The sequence below is a fragment of the Stegodyphus dumicola genome, chromosome X2, assembly GCF_044657685.1.
Source record: "Stegodyphus dumicola isolate Sdum_Otavi_A_Nest chromosome X2, ASM4465768v1".
Lineage (NCBI taxonomy): Eukaryota > Metazoa > Arthropoda > Arachnida > Araneae > Eresidae > Stegodyphus > Stegodyphus dumicola.
This window is the reverse complement of record NC_140781.1, coordinates 147,897,976-147,914,919: the sequence shown is the minus strand read 5'-3', so window position 1 is coordinate 147,914,919 and position 16,944 is coordinate 147,897,976. Positions and strand designations below refer to the sequence as shown.

General features: G+C 32.9%; 1 protein-coding gene across 2 annotated transcripts in view; it reads left to right on the top strand.

Moving 5' to 3' along the window:
* The window catches only part of krz (beta-arrestin protein kurtz), a 121,654-nt gene that overhangs the window by 38,723 nt on the left and 65,987 nt on the right, over positions 1 to 16,944 (top strand). For both annotated transcript variants that reach the window (XM_085809071.1, XM_085809072.1), the window contains exons 5-6: positions 10,596 to 10,840; positions 16,725 to 16,852. In XM_085809071.1, the coding sequence (XP_085665197.1) occupies positions 10,596 to 10,840; positions 16,725 to 16,852 (373 nt within the window). The remainder of the gene's footprint in view (positions 1 to 10,595; positions 10,841 to 16,724; positions 16,853 to 16,944) is intronic.

The following is a 16,944-nucleotide window of genomic DNA, read 5'->3' as shown; positions in this document are numbered from 1 at the left end:
ATTTTGAACAATTGCAGCCAACTTTGCTGGTTTAAAGCAAGATTTCCATCAAATTTCAAGGGTGTACTTTTAACTGTATAAACTGTTTATTTATAAGCTTAGAATACTATATATTACAGAACACTGCAATACTAACACTATTCTATTTTTACATACATCCAAACTGTTGCCATTCACAAATTATTAAATGTTAAATATTGCTATTTATAAATTACTAAATAGTAAATGTTACAATATGTAAAATAAAAAGGACACTGTTTTGCTTTACTAAGGATGTTAAATTGTTTAAATCAAGTGTATTATTGCTATTATTTATTGCTATTTATTTTAACTTTCATAATAATGAAAAAGGAGTCACAATTATTTTATTTTTTATTAAACCATTTTTGGCCCCTCTGACATTATCCATGCACCACCAAATTAATTTTAATTTACCACAAACTCTTCAGAAGTCACAAGGACCCCTGGGGTTCTGTAGAAACCACTTTGGGAACCACTGACCTGGACCACTGTAGGACTTAAATGCCCTTTTTTAACCCCTTCGCGCCGGGTAGCGCAAACGCGCGCTTATCGCGGAGGCCAGCAGTGTCTTACGCGAGCGTCTGTCCAGGGACGGGGGCTTTTTTGCTATTAAGCCTAAATCCATAAAATTTCCGAAGTATCAACGCATTGTTTAATAATGCTCTATAGAGTATTTAAACGGTTTATGCTTTATAGATATTTTTATATATAAAGCATAAGCCAATAATTATGATGATACAATAATGAAATTAATTACTGAAGAGACTAATCTGTATCAGAGGAGTATTTATATATTACTCCTCTGATACAGATTAGTCTCTTCAGTAATTAATTTCATTATTGTATCATCAAAATAATACCTAAAGAAATCAATTTCTTCTTCAACCGAATTATCCACTTTATTCCAGGAACAGCTTTAAATGGTAATTCCGATAAATTTTCTATTGTGGATGACCATGGAGAAGTACTTGCTTTCGATGTACTCAGCATACAGATGTCCGAAATGTCCTCATCATCATTAGATTGGCCAGATTCTTTATGATCAGAATATATCGTAGTATCACTATCACAACTATCAGAATCTGTTTCAGAATCAATATCTGAAATATTTTGCATCATTTCTGCTATTTCATGCTCTTTTAAACATTTTCGAGGCTTCGACATTGCAATGGTAAAAGCAGAAAGAATTCACGTCTAACAAGATCTAATTATTTTCTAAAAATTGAACTGCAAGCCGAAATACCCAACGCTTTAGCGAAAATAAAACTTCTTTACTTACAATGAACAACTACCACGTGCAAATTTAAAGAGACGTCATAAATCACGCCATTCAGAAACATTTATTTCCCCTTTTGTTTATATAATCTAAAGCACGTGTATGTGAGTCATGCTTCTCTCATTTTGAGTAGATGGTCTAATGTACATGTATCTGAAACCATATGGACATACAATGCCATCTTGTGGCAGAAATTGTAGTTTTTAAAACGTTTCAGGACACTGGCACAAATACGTGACATTCGGGGCTGAACGGGAAAACGCTCTGGCATGCCTGCTTGTCGGCCGGGAAGTGAGTGTGTTCGTTGCTGGCACGTAGACGTGACAGTTGGCGCAAAGGGGTTAAAGATAACTTTTTCAGATGTTATTTGGACTTGCTAGTAAACAATAAACAGTCCCTTTCTTGGCTCCATTGAAAATGACATGACCACTTTAAACAGATCCTTAAAAGATGAAGTAGGACACAAACCATTGGTTATCTTGTTATGAAGTCCAATCTCGTGAAGCTTCTATGAAGCAATGGAATGGCTGATTAATGTTTCTATGGTATTCTGATGGTTTAAAACCAACAATTGAATAGTAGCCTCGTGGGTTTTTTTGCACCAATTGTGACAGAAAATGGTCTTTGGATAAGTTGTTGCTATTTTCCATCCTTCATCAGGTTGTCTAGTAATTGATTCAGGGTTCGTAGCGATCCTTACAAGTGCTTATAAGTCCTTATATTTGAAAATAAAATAAAGGCTCTTATAGGTGCTTACTTACAGATTAGCTTTCTAAGCAATAATATTCGGAATGGCTTAAATAAAAGGAAAGTAATCGAATAGTCAAAATAATTTCATTTTCTTTGCCAATACATTATACAGTACGGAGGTTGGGAGTTTCTCCGCAAAATCTCTAATATTGAAGCAGCGGACGTTTTTTTTTTTGTCACTGTCCAATCTGGATTGAATAGGACTAAAAGTTTTTGCGATCTACCCAACCTAAGCGAAGATTGATTCTATTCCGGATATTTAATACAATCTGTTGAAAATTAGAATCAGAAACACCCCAGATTAGTAAGTCTCTTTCTTTCTCTTTTTTTTCCCCCTTTATTTAGTTCTTTATTCTCCGAATACCGGCAGGTGTTGATTCCGATTGCGTAATATCACATATGGAAGAATAATGCCGCACGTATTGCGCAATAACGTTTGCGGTATTTTGCATTGATAATTAATTTTGATGTTGAGTCTGAGATTTGTTTATGAACACTTAAAAGAGTTTTACTGTACTTTCTAAGCAGAATATTTCTCAGTTCTGTTGGTCTATTTTTATATGATGCACATATCGAAACGTCAAAATCATTTATTTGGCCGAGAAATCTAAAGAACGGCTATAATCTCCCTCACTCCTCTTTTTCCAGTTACTATCTGGAATAGTCGGGGATTTCTGAGAATGCGGGTTAGTTAAGCTTTTACTGTTAAAGGATGACTGAATGAAGCAATTTCCCGTCTTCGGATTTCAGAAATGTGCCTCTTTTTTACTTAAATTACTTTGCTTGGAATGTATGTTAACTGTTATGCAATGAAAATTTAGAAAATGTTCAGAATTTTGATTTAAGTTAAATTATTTAAATATTAATACGAGTGGAAAAATAAATTGTATTTATTATTAGGTGCCAAATGAATACAATTAATATGGCTTATTATTATTCATTTTCTATATTTTCAACTGAAATATCATCATTAAATCTTGTAATATAGTTTAGTTCTGCATAGTTTTTTTTTCTCTCATTGTAAACTAATTCTGTAAATTGAACTGTCATTTAAAATAAAATAAAAAAAAGTTGTTTTCCATTGTTGAGGTAATGCTCATTCTCTTAATAAATATTGCATTGCTCATATTTTAAATTACAAGTCTAATTTTTCTTTTAAGGTTATGCAGTTGTGTATAATGTAATTAGACAGGTGCTTATTTTTTCCTTAAAATGTGCTTGAAAAGTGCTTATAGGTGCTTATTTTTTTAACTAAAATGTGGCTATGAACCCTGTGATTCATTGCTTAAAAGGTAATTCTAAGCTCTTAATATGACACATTAAGGGTATTCTATCTAAGCTTGAGTGATCTCCATTTATATGCCTTCCTGCAAATCTGCCAGTTGTCACTTTTGCCTTTTGCTGAAATGATGCCTTTGAATCATAGCTAATGAATACTGATGACTCGTAAACTTTAAACAACACTGTACACCAAAATTTCCAGATACGTCCTTTACACAACAAGTTGTCTGTTGCCTTATTTGCCTCCGTCATGTGCTTACTTATATGCCGTAATTTAATTTTGCATACATTTGTAGATAATTTACACAAATAATTACATCATTGAATAGTGGTTTGAAACTTTAATCTGTGAACCTCCCTCCCAATTTTGATGAGCAGTGTATTAACATTTCCAATATCATCTATGCTTTCAAAAGTCTGCAACTTTTTATGGTACTATGATTTTAGAGTGGACTTAAAAATGGGTTAACCCTCTGAGAGGCACATCTTTTTGGATCTGCTCTTTGATTTATTAAACAGCCTTTATAAGCTAAATTTATATAATTACTTATTTTAGCCTCTAATTTTATAAACTTTCATTCATGAAGGTACTATTTACATCTTTTACATCATTAAAGCAAACAAGAAAATAAAATATTTTAAATAATATAATAAGTACGAAATGACAGATTGCTCAGAAATTTTCTCATAATAACATATATGGGAAGCAGTGTCTTGCACAACAAATGCTGCTGTAGAACACATTGTGTTATATAAGGCATCACTATATAAAAAGAGTACTTCATAATTAGATCTAAACAGTTTTGATGTTTAACACTAGAACCGTGGGACTTTAGATATACCTAGAACCGCGGTGCGAGTCAATTTGAACCTAAATAGAAAACACCTAAAAATATGCACAAGTGGAATAATTTAGTTAATTAAATCATTTTATTTTTATCTAACAATTAATATTTTTCAGAATGTATGTTAAATATTTTATATAAATCAATGAAAATTACCTAAATTAAAAAAAAACGTATTATTTAAAATTTTATTTTCTTAAGTATAATAATGTCTTTTAAACAAAATAAAACAAAATTTTTCTAATTTTGATGGAAGAACAGAGTGTATCATTTAAATAAGTTTAGACATAATTGTAGAGAAAAAAAAAATTAAAATTTCACCAGTTACTTGTAGTTTTACAGATTTTTAAGAATCCAATATATTCTATGGCATCGTGCACAAAATTTAGTAAAATTGGTGCTTTGCATTTTGAGCAAATATCTCGGATTTTATTTTCACATTGTGAACTGCTGCATCGGACTCATTTACGCTTAACTTGTTGTCCGTCATTTTCAGTGCATGCTATACACCCAAATGTTGCTGTTTTTTGCCGGGAGAGAACAAAACTTTCTCTCAATTCTTCAACTAAAGCCCCATTTACATGCAACGCTCCTTCGCACAGCTGCTGTTAGCAAGAAGAGAAAAAGGAGACATGAAAAAGTTTCGTCTTTAGGACCTGTTCAGAAGACCACCATCTTTCTTCCCTTTACACCCTAAGCTTCTGTGAATAATCACGTCTCCAAATTGGCCAATTTCTAATACTGTTTACACATTTTTAACGTTTACTGTTGTTAATTTTGTAATCTGTACTTTCGCAACTGGTACGTGAGCTTTCGTAATGGTTCCTGAAAAATATATGCTTTTTAATTATTATTATTATTATTTTGTAAGCTGTTATTTAGTTCAGTCTTGGTGCTTTTCGCTATGGTTAAAAGATGGTCATGGATTTTTAAACTGCTTCCTGATAAGATATAGAACTCAAACTTTGTACATACACTGCTTGTCGATGTGGTGCCACGCTTTTGATTTTTAGAGGATTAGATTTTTTTCAATTTTAAAATTGAAACAATTTTTTTGCAAATATTAACAAATAAACTCGGAATATTATAGTTTGCACCATAAGACACAGTGGAGGAAAAAAAATTAAATGAAATTTTTAGCGTAATTTTTTTAAAAAATATTTTGGGAGAATTTTTTAAAATCGTTCATATTTTTAGACTTTTTCACGCCCATTAATTTTAAAATTTCATATCTAAAAATATATCAGTTATGAACTTCTGACTTTTTCACAGCTTATAAAACAAACTTTTCACATTAGAAAAAAATGATAAAATAAATTAATTAGATGATTTTTTTACTTTTTTGAAAGATATGCAATGAAGCAGAATGGGAAATATTGGTTCTTCTTGGGCATCAATTCGAAACATTGGTTTCAAAGTAATAATCTCATTATACCACATTATTTTTATGACATTATTTATACTATATAAGTTATTATTGTTGCGAGTTGTTAGTTCAGCATGAAATCAGAGATATTTCTGAGTTAACTTTCTCTTAAGATGATTTTTGCAGTGCCTTGTGTTTAACGTTCTTATTAGATTGAAGCATAACTACTGATTATACTTAGTGATATTCTAAACACTTGTACGAGTATTTCTGTGGAAAATTCCAGAACTTTGAAGTGTTTCTGTTGATAAAATAAATTTAATTAAGCTATCATCGGATTTGAGTGCAATGACAATCATTTACGAACTATTATCAATCTATTATGAACCTGTACGCATGCAACAATATTATCATTAATTAATATATTAAAATTGTTTTGAACATGTTTTACAAAAAAAAAAAAAAAAAAAAAGGTAAAGAAAAATTCTGCTTGCGTTTTATGATTTTATTGCAATTTTTTCTGCCCAGATGAGGTTTTAAAAAGAGGTTTATAATTTATGTTTATATTTGCCAATTGAATAAATAGCACTAGGTTTGATATATATATATAACGTTGTATGATCTTAAATTCATTTAGTGCGAAAACAAGTTATTACTACTTGCGCAATTGCTGCAAAGTTAGTTAATAATAATTTATTTCCTAAACAATATTGATTAATTGATTATATTATCTCCTAAGTTTAATTAAAGTAGAAATATTTTAAAAGAGTGAAACTGCAAATGCAAACTGAGAAACCTTGTGCATTTTTTCGATAAATTCTTTTACTTAAAGTCCTAAAACGTATACAGGTATGGACTAAATTATTTTTACTGCTTATTTAAAATTATATACTTTATAGAAACAAAGATGGGTTTTTCAAAATACTGAAAAGAAAAATTATTTGAAATGAAAATGTAACTGAAATCATATTTGTTTTAAAGATTTTAGATAAAGGTGTATTTTTATTTTTTCCTCAGAAACTAATTCATTAATTGCAAAATCATTCCTTGAAGTTATTAAGAACACTCTAATAAATACAATAAAAAAACTGGGGGAAGACTTTGAAAATTGTAAGAGAAGAAAGACATTTTAATTGTAAAATTTTTCTTCAAAAATTTTAATTTAAAAAAATTACTTGCAAAAACTTTTTTTCAGCTTAAAATTATTTTATCTTACAAAACCATTTAATAATATTCATAAAAAGTAGATGATGAAAATGCTTAAATTAAAAAAAAAGTCATTCAAAAGGTACAGAGTCCCTTGTCGTGTTGGACCCGATATGTATTTGTCTTAACTTTAGTTTTATTTTGAACGATATTTCTGAAATACCCAGCATCAGATAACCTTGTCTGTATTTGTCTATAATTTCCGTATCTTGTACAGTTCTATCTAATTTTGGGGGCACATCCCCAGACGTCTATCAGCGCAATTCTTTCGCTGACAATCCAGCGAGCAGTAACTAAAATTAAAAGAACCGCACAGTCGCGCAGTATAGTATGGGAAATCTCTCCATTTGCCCTGCTCCCGAGAGGTAGGAGCATTTTAACAAATTCTACCTCCAATTCGGAGAAGCAGTTAATGCTTGTTTGCCATGAGAATGTTACACGTTGGAAAAACCGATTTTTCCTGCCAGCGAAATCTGCTCTTTTGTGAACGGGGGCTTAGGTCTTGAACGAATTGCCATCTATTAATAGATTTTACAGATACGGCTTTGTATAAAACCCGAGCATTGATAGCAGCAAGAACCAAAATATTATAAAAAACATGATGCACCGGCCATTTACGTGAAGCAGACTTGACAGTATACTTCCTTGTCATTTGGTCAATCACGTCCATACCGTATTTAGTTGGGTTGTAGTAAGCCCTTGTATCAGGTAGTTTTTTGGGACTATCTGTAATTTCTACAGTTGGATGAAGACTACTTAACAATAAAAAGTTTCTTTTTCCTTGATAAACAGTTATACTGATGTCTTTATGTGTTAGTACCGTAGTCGAATGCAATGCGGATTTTGAAATTTTTACAGAGACTGGTAGTTCTCTTCTTGAGCATTTTACAGTTCCTACAGGGCTGGCGTTTTTGGATTTCAGTGCCCCTGCCAGCTTCAGTGTTATGAAAAAGTTATCTGTAGTAACATTTCTACCTTGTTTTCATATGGACTTACTTTACTCTCAGTACTACATATTCAGAAAGAGAAACATTAGATAGACTTTGGTTATCTTTCCAAGATACAAGAATCAGTTTATTAGATATTTTGCGTCAACATTTGCACCTAACCAGAACTTGATTACAAATTTATCTGGTTTGTTTGGCATGTATTGAATAAACCTACTACTAGCTTTTTTAGGAAATAACTGTTCATCTACAATTATATTAGGATCTGGTGTATAGTTAGTCTGACAATTTTCAATGAAACAATTCCAAGTATTGGAGATAAGAGCAAATTTGTCTGTCTCTAGACGATTTCATTTCATTGATTTTATATCGAAGTGTACGAATCTCATTATTTTACAAAATTTGTCTCTTGACATTGTATTTCGGAAAAACGGTGGTCCCCAGTTCATTGATCATAAGCTATCCAGTTCAAGCCCTTTTGCACAATATACACTGGTGTGCAAAAATTAAGGACGAGACGGTTTTTTCAATATAACTTTGTACAAAAGCTTTCCAAATCAACACATTTAATACCGTAAGATTCCCAATACGTAAGGACATGAGTAATGTCAGCAACACTTACTAAAAGAGAAATCAGAGGGATAAAAAGAAGCTTTATTGAAAAAGTAGCATGGAGCACAATGCGATTGAAGGCCGAAACATCCCTGTGATGGGTGTCCAGCAAGAGACATCCGGTCTTTAATAGGGGATATGATCTCCCCTGACTGCTAGGCAGGTTTCACAGCATCTGTCCATGCTGAGAATGAGGGTGTCAATGAGTTGTTGAGGCATTGCTGCCCATTCGTCTTGCAGCGCCAATTGAAGCTCCGGACTCGTTACTGGTGGTAAGGTACAAACTGCCAAGCGTCTGCCTAGAAAATCCCATACATGCTCGATGGGATTGAGATCCGGAGATCGTGCCGGCCAATCCATATGTTCAATATCCTCACTCTCTAAGAGCTGTTCGGCAGCTACTGTGCGATGACATGGTGCATTGTAGTCCATGAAAAGGAACTGCGGACCCATAGCGCCTCTAAAAAGACGCACATATGGAAGAAGAATCTCGTTACAATAACGGGTCCCGTTGACTGAACCTGCGTCGAAGATGTGAAGGTCTGTACGACTACCAAGCATGATGCCTCCCCAAACGAGAACACCGCCACCTCCATACCTGTCCCTTTCAATGATGTTCGAGGGATGATTGCGACTTCCCTGCTCTCTCCAGATGAGTACGTGATAAGAATCGCTACTCAGACTGAATCTGCTCTCATCTGTAAAGAGTACTCGTCCCCATTCATTGTCTCTCCAATTCCAGTGTTCCCGGCACCACAGAGAACGCCTTCTCCGATGGACAGGCGTTAGAGGTACACACCGTACAGGGCGTCATGCAAACAGACTACCACCGTGCAGTCTTTTGACCACGGTAAAATGCGATATTGGTCGTCCAGTCGCCTGTGTCCTGTGTCTAGCGATTTCTCCCGCTGTCTGCCGCCTGTGTCTTCTGGCCTGTAGGGCAATATACCGGTCATATGCGGGTGTGGTTCCTCGTGGACGACCACTACTAAACCCCCGGATAGCTGTTCCTGTAGTTTGAAATTGTCTCCAAAGTCGTGAATCCATGCTGTGAGCAATTCCGAACTCTGCAGCCACACTTGTCACACTGCGGCCTTCCTCCAACATCCCAATGATTCGACCTCGGGTAAAAGCATCCAGATGTCGTCTAACAGATTGATTATTCGCCATTTCTCGCTGAGGCAGCAACTCGGTGTGATTTTAACTGCTATACGACGTGCAATCTCTTTGCCAGAAATACTGATCTTACGCCGACAACATGCTTTATACTACTCAGACACTCCCTCATTACGTCTACCTGCATATCTGCGCATGTGCTACCGTGCATCACCTTACTTAATCTCCTGATTGGTCTTTCTGTCCACTCTGCCTCTTTGTTCAGCTGATATGCTAATTTTTCGACTTCGCCCTTAATTTTTGCACACCAGTGTATACCACGTGCATATAAAATTGATATGAAAGCATCTATTTCTTCTATTGTTATATTCTATTTATTTTTATGAATCTGTCGATGAGCTTCATCTTAGTGCACTTCTTGATATGCTTCAATACCCATTCATCTATGAAAAGTCTCCAGGCATTTCACGGACTGTTGTCTATAGCATTGTGTTTAGCATGTGGTGTTTGGCCTCCAACTTCTTTCAAAATCTTTTCCTTTATCATTTGTGATCCTTCCTTTATAATTGAGGGAAAGTCAGATATAGTTTATGCTTACATCCAAGGAAATGCATCTGTTTTTCATCATTTAGCCATAATTATTTCTTACGGATCAAATTGACCCGCTTCGCGGTTCTAGGTATAAGTGTTAATAATCAGAAATTTATTTATGTTACGCATTTTCAAATCCAGTAAATTACTGTTTACCTTATATTATTAAAAGTCACAAAATGAATTTATTTTTTCGATTAATACTTTTCTCGTGGTGACAAATTAACAATGATTTGGGTCAAATTGACCCGCACCACGGGTTTAGTCTTATAGAATTAACTATGTCTAATTTCTGCATCCAGATTTTTAATTTTTTATACATTTTTATAAAATAGAGAGCCTTATTAAATAGCTATTAAATAGAGAAAATTATTAAGATGTACCATTGTAATGGTTAATGTGTATTCATCATTTCCTAGTCTTGCATTCTAGTGAAATCACTTCGCTTAACTGAAAAAAGCACTTTGCTTAACTATATTTAGTTCAAAAGTTTATATATTGAATAAATCTTTATATATTAAATAATTTTATAAATTTGGAAAAGAAATATTTATATATATATATATATATATATATTCTTTTAGATGGTGTTGTTCTTATTGATCCCGATTTTGTCAAAGAACATAAAGTTTATGGTCATGTCTTAGCAGCATTTCGTTATGGAAGAGAAGATCTAGATGTGCTTGGACTCACCTTTCGAAAGGACCTCTACTTAGCTTCTGAACAAATCTACCCACCACCAGAAGGAGACATTAAGCATCCTCTTACGAGACTGCAGGAGCGGTTAATTAAAAAACTTGGCCCTGATGCGTACCCTTTTTTCTTTGAAGCAAGTTTTAGTTTTTAATTTAAAAATTTTTTATTTTCAAGTATTTCTAATGCCAAATTTCAAAATCCTGTCTGCTATGGTAATGAATGAGTAAAATCAAAACATAGGTATCCAATCTGTGCCATATATTAATGGTATAGCCCAGTACCAATATATGTCGAAGCACACTATGCAAATTTTAAAAAATTTGCTGGGAATAGTAATGGAGATTTTCATTTTACTTTATCCCTGCCACAGTCATAAGACTTTCATGTGAGTTGGAAGGCTATGTTTAAATAAAGGTCATTCAGTTTTGTTACTTGTGTATCTATTGCTTCAGACTACAGTAAGAATATAAGTGGTGTCCATTTGCTAAAAGCTGCCTAAATGTTACTAATTTTATCAGTAGTATATTTTTACAATAACAGACTGTTAGAAAATGAGTAAACATCCAGTACTAAACTAAAAAGAAAGTTCTTGTTGCTCAAAATTTATGCTGAAATAAAAAGGAATAAAAAAAAATAGTATGTACAAATAATTATGCGGTAATGCATGAAAGAAAACTCAATACATAATGAAATTCATGTGTCTAAAACTATGCACAGGTGACTTTCTAGTTTGAATAGAAAGAAATCACTGTTTACTTTGAAAAGTTAATATGAAAATTTTTCTCTAGTGGTAGTTCAAGTGAAAATAAATCATATAGTGTATTACTTCATTTCCACATGAAGGGAAATTTTAAACCCTCTATAATACCTCCAGTTTAATTTGGTAGGTGTTATTCTACATAATAAGCTTAATTGTATTACCAAAACTAAGCTTAGTGATTTATTTGTAACTGAAATTAATGCATTTGTAATTGCTTCTGCATAAACTTTGAGGTTACAAAGTTCTGTTCTTGAAAGCTCAAAATTTCAGTTTTTTAGCACATTTATCAAATATCCATATTGAATTGTAGGATTTTCATTATGCATTGCTCCAAAATGCTGCAGTTTTTTTTAAACATGTTTTTCCAAATTGTCGCAAGTTTTCAAAAATACTGTTCCAGCCAGCTGCACTCCTTAAAACATTCTCAACAGAAATTCTACATTTATAAATAATTTCTACTCTGTAAGGTGAGCTAGAAGTTGATTTGCCATCATTTTGTAACTTAATTAAAAGTAAAATATTAGTATACTATACTAGGATTAGTGGTATTTTATGCTCTAAGATTTTATCTTAGAGATTTAAAAGACCTGAAGTTTATTGACATTTAAGGGAGGAGTGTATGTGTATATCATATTTCATATTCAGTATGTAGTTCAATACTTTAAATGCAATGTGAATAGGCATTATAACAGTGAAATTTAAAGTGATTTTTGACAGCACTACTGAATATTAAATTATGACTATTACTTTAGATTTGCTGTAACATATAATCTTATAACTTTTTTAATGTTTTGAATTTGGAACTTTTTGTAATTAAAGTTCATCGGATTTCATATGTAAAATTGACAGCAACATTTTATTGACTCTAGCATTGAGTAAAAGCAAATGTGCTGTTGGGATGTCCAACATTATTCATCTATTATCTATCTTTATTCATCTATTATCTATCCAACATTATTCATTTATTATCTATCTTTCATGTTGTGAAAGTTTTCTCATACTAGATTCTGATTAATTAGTATTGAATGCTAATAATTTTAATTAGTAGTAATAGTTCATTTAATTAAGACACAATAACACACCGAATAAATACTAATTCAGAAGTCAAACAACAAAAATCAGCGTTAATTTTGTAGGTATAACGCTGATTTTTGTTGTTTGACTTCTGAATTAGTTCATTTAATGTTTTGGATAGTTGAAGCTGGTTACCAAACTTAATGGTTTGAGTTCAAAATTGCATCTTGAGCAGTATTTCATCTTAATAGAATATATAATGTCCAATAGGTTCAGCTATTCCTTGGTCTGCTAATGACCACCACTGAAAGAACAAGGCCTTGAATGTTTTGCTTAATTAAAGCAGATTAATTCGTGTCTTCACAATTCATGAGAATGGACATGATGCTTTAAGGTAAAGGTCAGTGAATTTGTTAATACTGACTTTATTGATTTAAGATTGTATTAAAAGAAGAATACCTGTTAGAGCTATGTTCACAAAGTGTTACAATACATTAATAGTGTCTTTAAATGAAATTTAAAACGGGAAAAATTAAAATTAAATTTTCTTCTTTAGATCGAATTTTTACAGATTTAGCTGAACTGGATGATTAAATTTGTACTCCTTTTGTAGATGCCAAATCTGAAGATTTTGATGTTGAATGAGAAAATTAAAGAATGTCGAGAAAAATTAAATGTAGCCTACATTCATACTAAAGCATGTCTTGATAAACTTTAAAATTTTTTTGAATGAATACATTTGAAGAAACAAAATTAAAGCTCCCCAAAATAGAATTTGTTTAGTAGCTCATGTTTTGGAGTCAGTTGACTAGAATTCTGGCAGAAGGATGCTGAACAGCTTATGTAGAGATGGTATGACCCATTCAGAAAATTCTTCCCCTGGAGCATCATTAGTTGAAGAGGACCCAAAAGAAATCAATCTTTTCCTGGTGCGCCAATGAACCAAAAACCTGTCGTGACAAAAAGGGGAAGGACTGAAGTTACCTTCTGTATTTCTGGAATGAACTTCAAACTGAATTATTATTTTGAACTGAGAACTTTATTGCATGTTTTGATTACTAATTGTGTATTATTTATCAAAAGGTGGGAGGATTGTCGCATAATTAGTCTATCTGTATGTGGCCACAAAGCAAATCTGGCAACATGTGTAACGACAAAATTTTCTTGATGAAGATTGTCTGTTTAAGTTCTTTATGGCCCCTAATTAATGCCAAATGTCGGGCCAATTTTTGTCATATAGGAATCAATGTGTGTTTTATTTATTTTTAAAGAAAAACAAGTACAGAACTTACCTAAATCTAAGTATAGGGACTGAAGGAATGCATATGAAATTAAATTTCATAATTTTTACAAAATTGATTTTTTTTTCAAATTTAAAAAATGTCAAAATATTAAGCTTTTCATCATTTAAAACATTTTCATAACTGGTAGTACACATCTGTGAGTAACCGTTGAGAAAATAAGGATTGACATGGTGTATACCATGGCCTGTCTACCAGGAAAGTTTTGCATAATGTGTAATTCCTGATCCTGTTGAAAATATTCAAGTAATAAATGCTGCTCAATAATTTTTAAAATTGTCTATGGAAAAAATTTACAAAATTATATGTGATTTATATATTTTTCATTAAATAAAAAAATCTCGAAATGTCAACTTTAGGGTCTGAAAATTAAATTTCACTAGGTAAAATATTTGAATTTTATCTCATTTCTAGAAGTGGAAATTTGAAACCTGAGACATGATTTTTTTTCTAATGTAAAAAGTATAATTTTGGAATTACCATTTAGAATCTTAACATGTGCAACTTTCACTAGGAGTGTTTTTAAATAGTACTGCAGTATTTTGTTAATGATATAAAGATTAATTTTGATCCTGTGACTTTTTTTTTTTTTTTTTTTTTTTTTTTTTGGCTAGCTGTTATAAACTATTTTCTCATTAACTTTTTATAAAGTCAAGCTAAAAATGCTTTATATTCTTTTTCTAAACGGTATTGTGTTATGACAATGTTGAAAGTTTTATCATATTGGATTTTTTTTTCCCTTTAATAGAAACCATGGATCTATGATAATTTGTCCTAGCAGCACCTTAATTGAGCAATCTTTTTTTAAAGCAATATGTGTACATGTGATCAGAATTTCGTATTTCAGCACTAAAGCTCACTTTGGATTTTCTGTTTTTAATGTGAAAGTGAATTATTGCAAATCATTTGGCACGGGATGCCAAAGAATGTTTATGTTGAGCAAAGTTAATGCAAACTTCTTCACTGTGTTAGGAATCCATAAAATATCATTTTATAATCACTGTTTCCATGAGGGAAGATGAGGTTTTAAATTCATGATTGAAGTGTTAGAATGTATGTTTCTTTTTTCCCATCTCTGCATCATGAGCATCAAAATCAAGTTGTATTCAGCAAGTTAGAAATGTACTTAATGTATGTAACTTCCAAATATTTTATTTGAGTCAGAAAAACATATTTACCATCTTTTATTTGAGGAATAGTAAACAATAGTCATGAATGTTTCAGTTAACTGTGCTTATAATTATTATGTAAAAAGCTTGTGACACAGTACAATTTTCAGCACAAGTGAAAACTTAAATGTAGGATATCGAGATACTGTATAATTTGCTGTGTTATTGTCTCAAATCGAAAATGTTTGTATTTGCATTTACTTAAGACCCATTGATCTTTGCTTGCATTGCTTTTTGCATTGTAGGAACATCTGCAATAATGAGGCCTTGGTTTTATTGGCTTACAAATAAATACACTATTAAAACAAGTACATGCGTCTAGCTTCTAAAACTCTTCCAATACCTTTATGTATATTAGGTGGCATGCACACCATTATTGTTTCAGCGATGCATTGTATTGCGAGATTAAGAAGTAGGTTAGCCAGACAGAATGCCCATGGGATTAAGGAATGGAGATCCAAGAAGGATGCAGGTGGGACTAAAGATTGGGGATGCAAGCAGGACCTCATGACAGGGTTCATGTCAAAAAGCTAATTTAAATAAGCTGTTTCTTTGTGTTAATACTATACTTAAAAGTTGCCAGAAATGCCTTGTCCAGGGTGCAAAAAAATTCTCTTTTCCAGCTTGGACTTGTAGAGTAGTTTACAGTCATTTATTTATACACTACCTGACATTGAAAATGCAACATCAAGAAGGAGTGGCCTGAAAATTTTGTAAATTTCATGGTAAACGCACGTCTCCGAGTGATGCGAAATGCACAGCTCTGCATCGCACGTTCAAGAAGATATAAGGGAAAGAACCTGCAGAATGTTCAGTTTTTATGCCGTTATTTCTGCTAGGGAAATCATCGTAGAAAATTTGTTCTTGTCTCAGAGGACGTGTGTAATAACAGAATGCCAGGCCATCAACGGAGGAAGTTCCAGCAGACAGGCGATTTTACAAGGGGCTTGGTGATCAGATTGTCAAGGACAGGTTGGTCCATACAGCAAATCTCAGCTGACACACACCTGGATGCATCCACTGTGCACCACCTGTGGCAACAATGGTTGGAACAGGGAAATGTGACAAGTTTGAGAGCTGCCAATGCAGCCAGAATGATGTCAGCATGCGTCGATCGATGCATCCGCAAGCCACCTGTACCTCCATTCCGCAGAATGTTCAAGACACCTTGGATATTCCCATATCAAACAGAACCATTTACCATCGATTGGTGGCTAGCGATCTGCACTCATTGTGTGTGTTAAGAGGACTGTCATTGATCCCACATTATAGATGCCAGTGTCTGCAGTGATGCCAGGCTCGAGTGATGTGGACAGCAGAATGACACGGTTGTATTCTCAGATGAGTCACACTTCTGTTTCCCTAATGATAGTCGCCATGTATGAATGTGGCATCTATATGTGGACACATGTCCTATCTGGTAGCAATTGTGGAATGCCCTACCACGTGAAAATGCAGCATCATGGTTGTTTTGGGTGCAATTATATCATTTTCAATGTTGGGTAGTTTATTTTTCCATGCTTAATTTTTTTAAAAAGTGACTGATAAAAACTTTTTAAAACTTTTATTTCTTTTAGCTTTTTTTTCTCCCTTCTGTGTAGCTAACTCCTGTTGAAGATTATGATTTACTATGCCCTCAAAAATACTTATTTCACCTCAGAAAAACTTTGTTACTGTATTATAAAACCACCGAGGGATGACTTTATTCTTCGTATTTCAGGAAGATTAGATTCATACTGAAGGATGCAGAGATAATAATTTTTTAATTTTTAGTTGCCACCACATTGTCCAGCATCCGTTACACTACAGCCTTCCCCAGGTGACACAGGCAAGCCATGTGGAGTGGATTATGAATTAAAAGCTTTTGTAGCTGACAGTGCAGATGAAAAAGCTCATAAAAGGTTTGAGTTTATTTTATAACTTTGTACTATCATTTTTATGTTAAAATATTACTAGATGTTATTTTGCATTAAACTAAAGGAAGAAAGGCCGC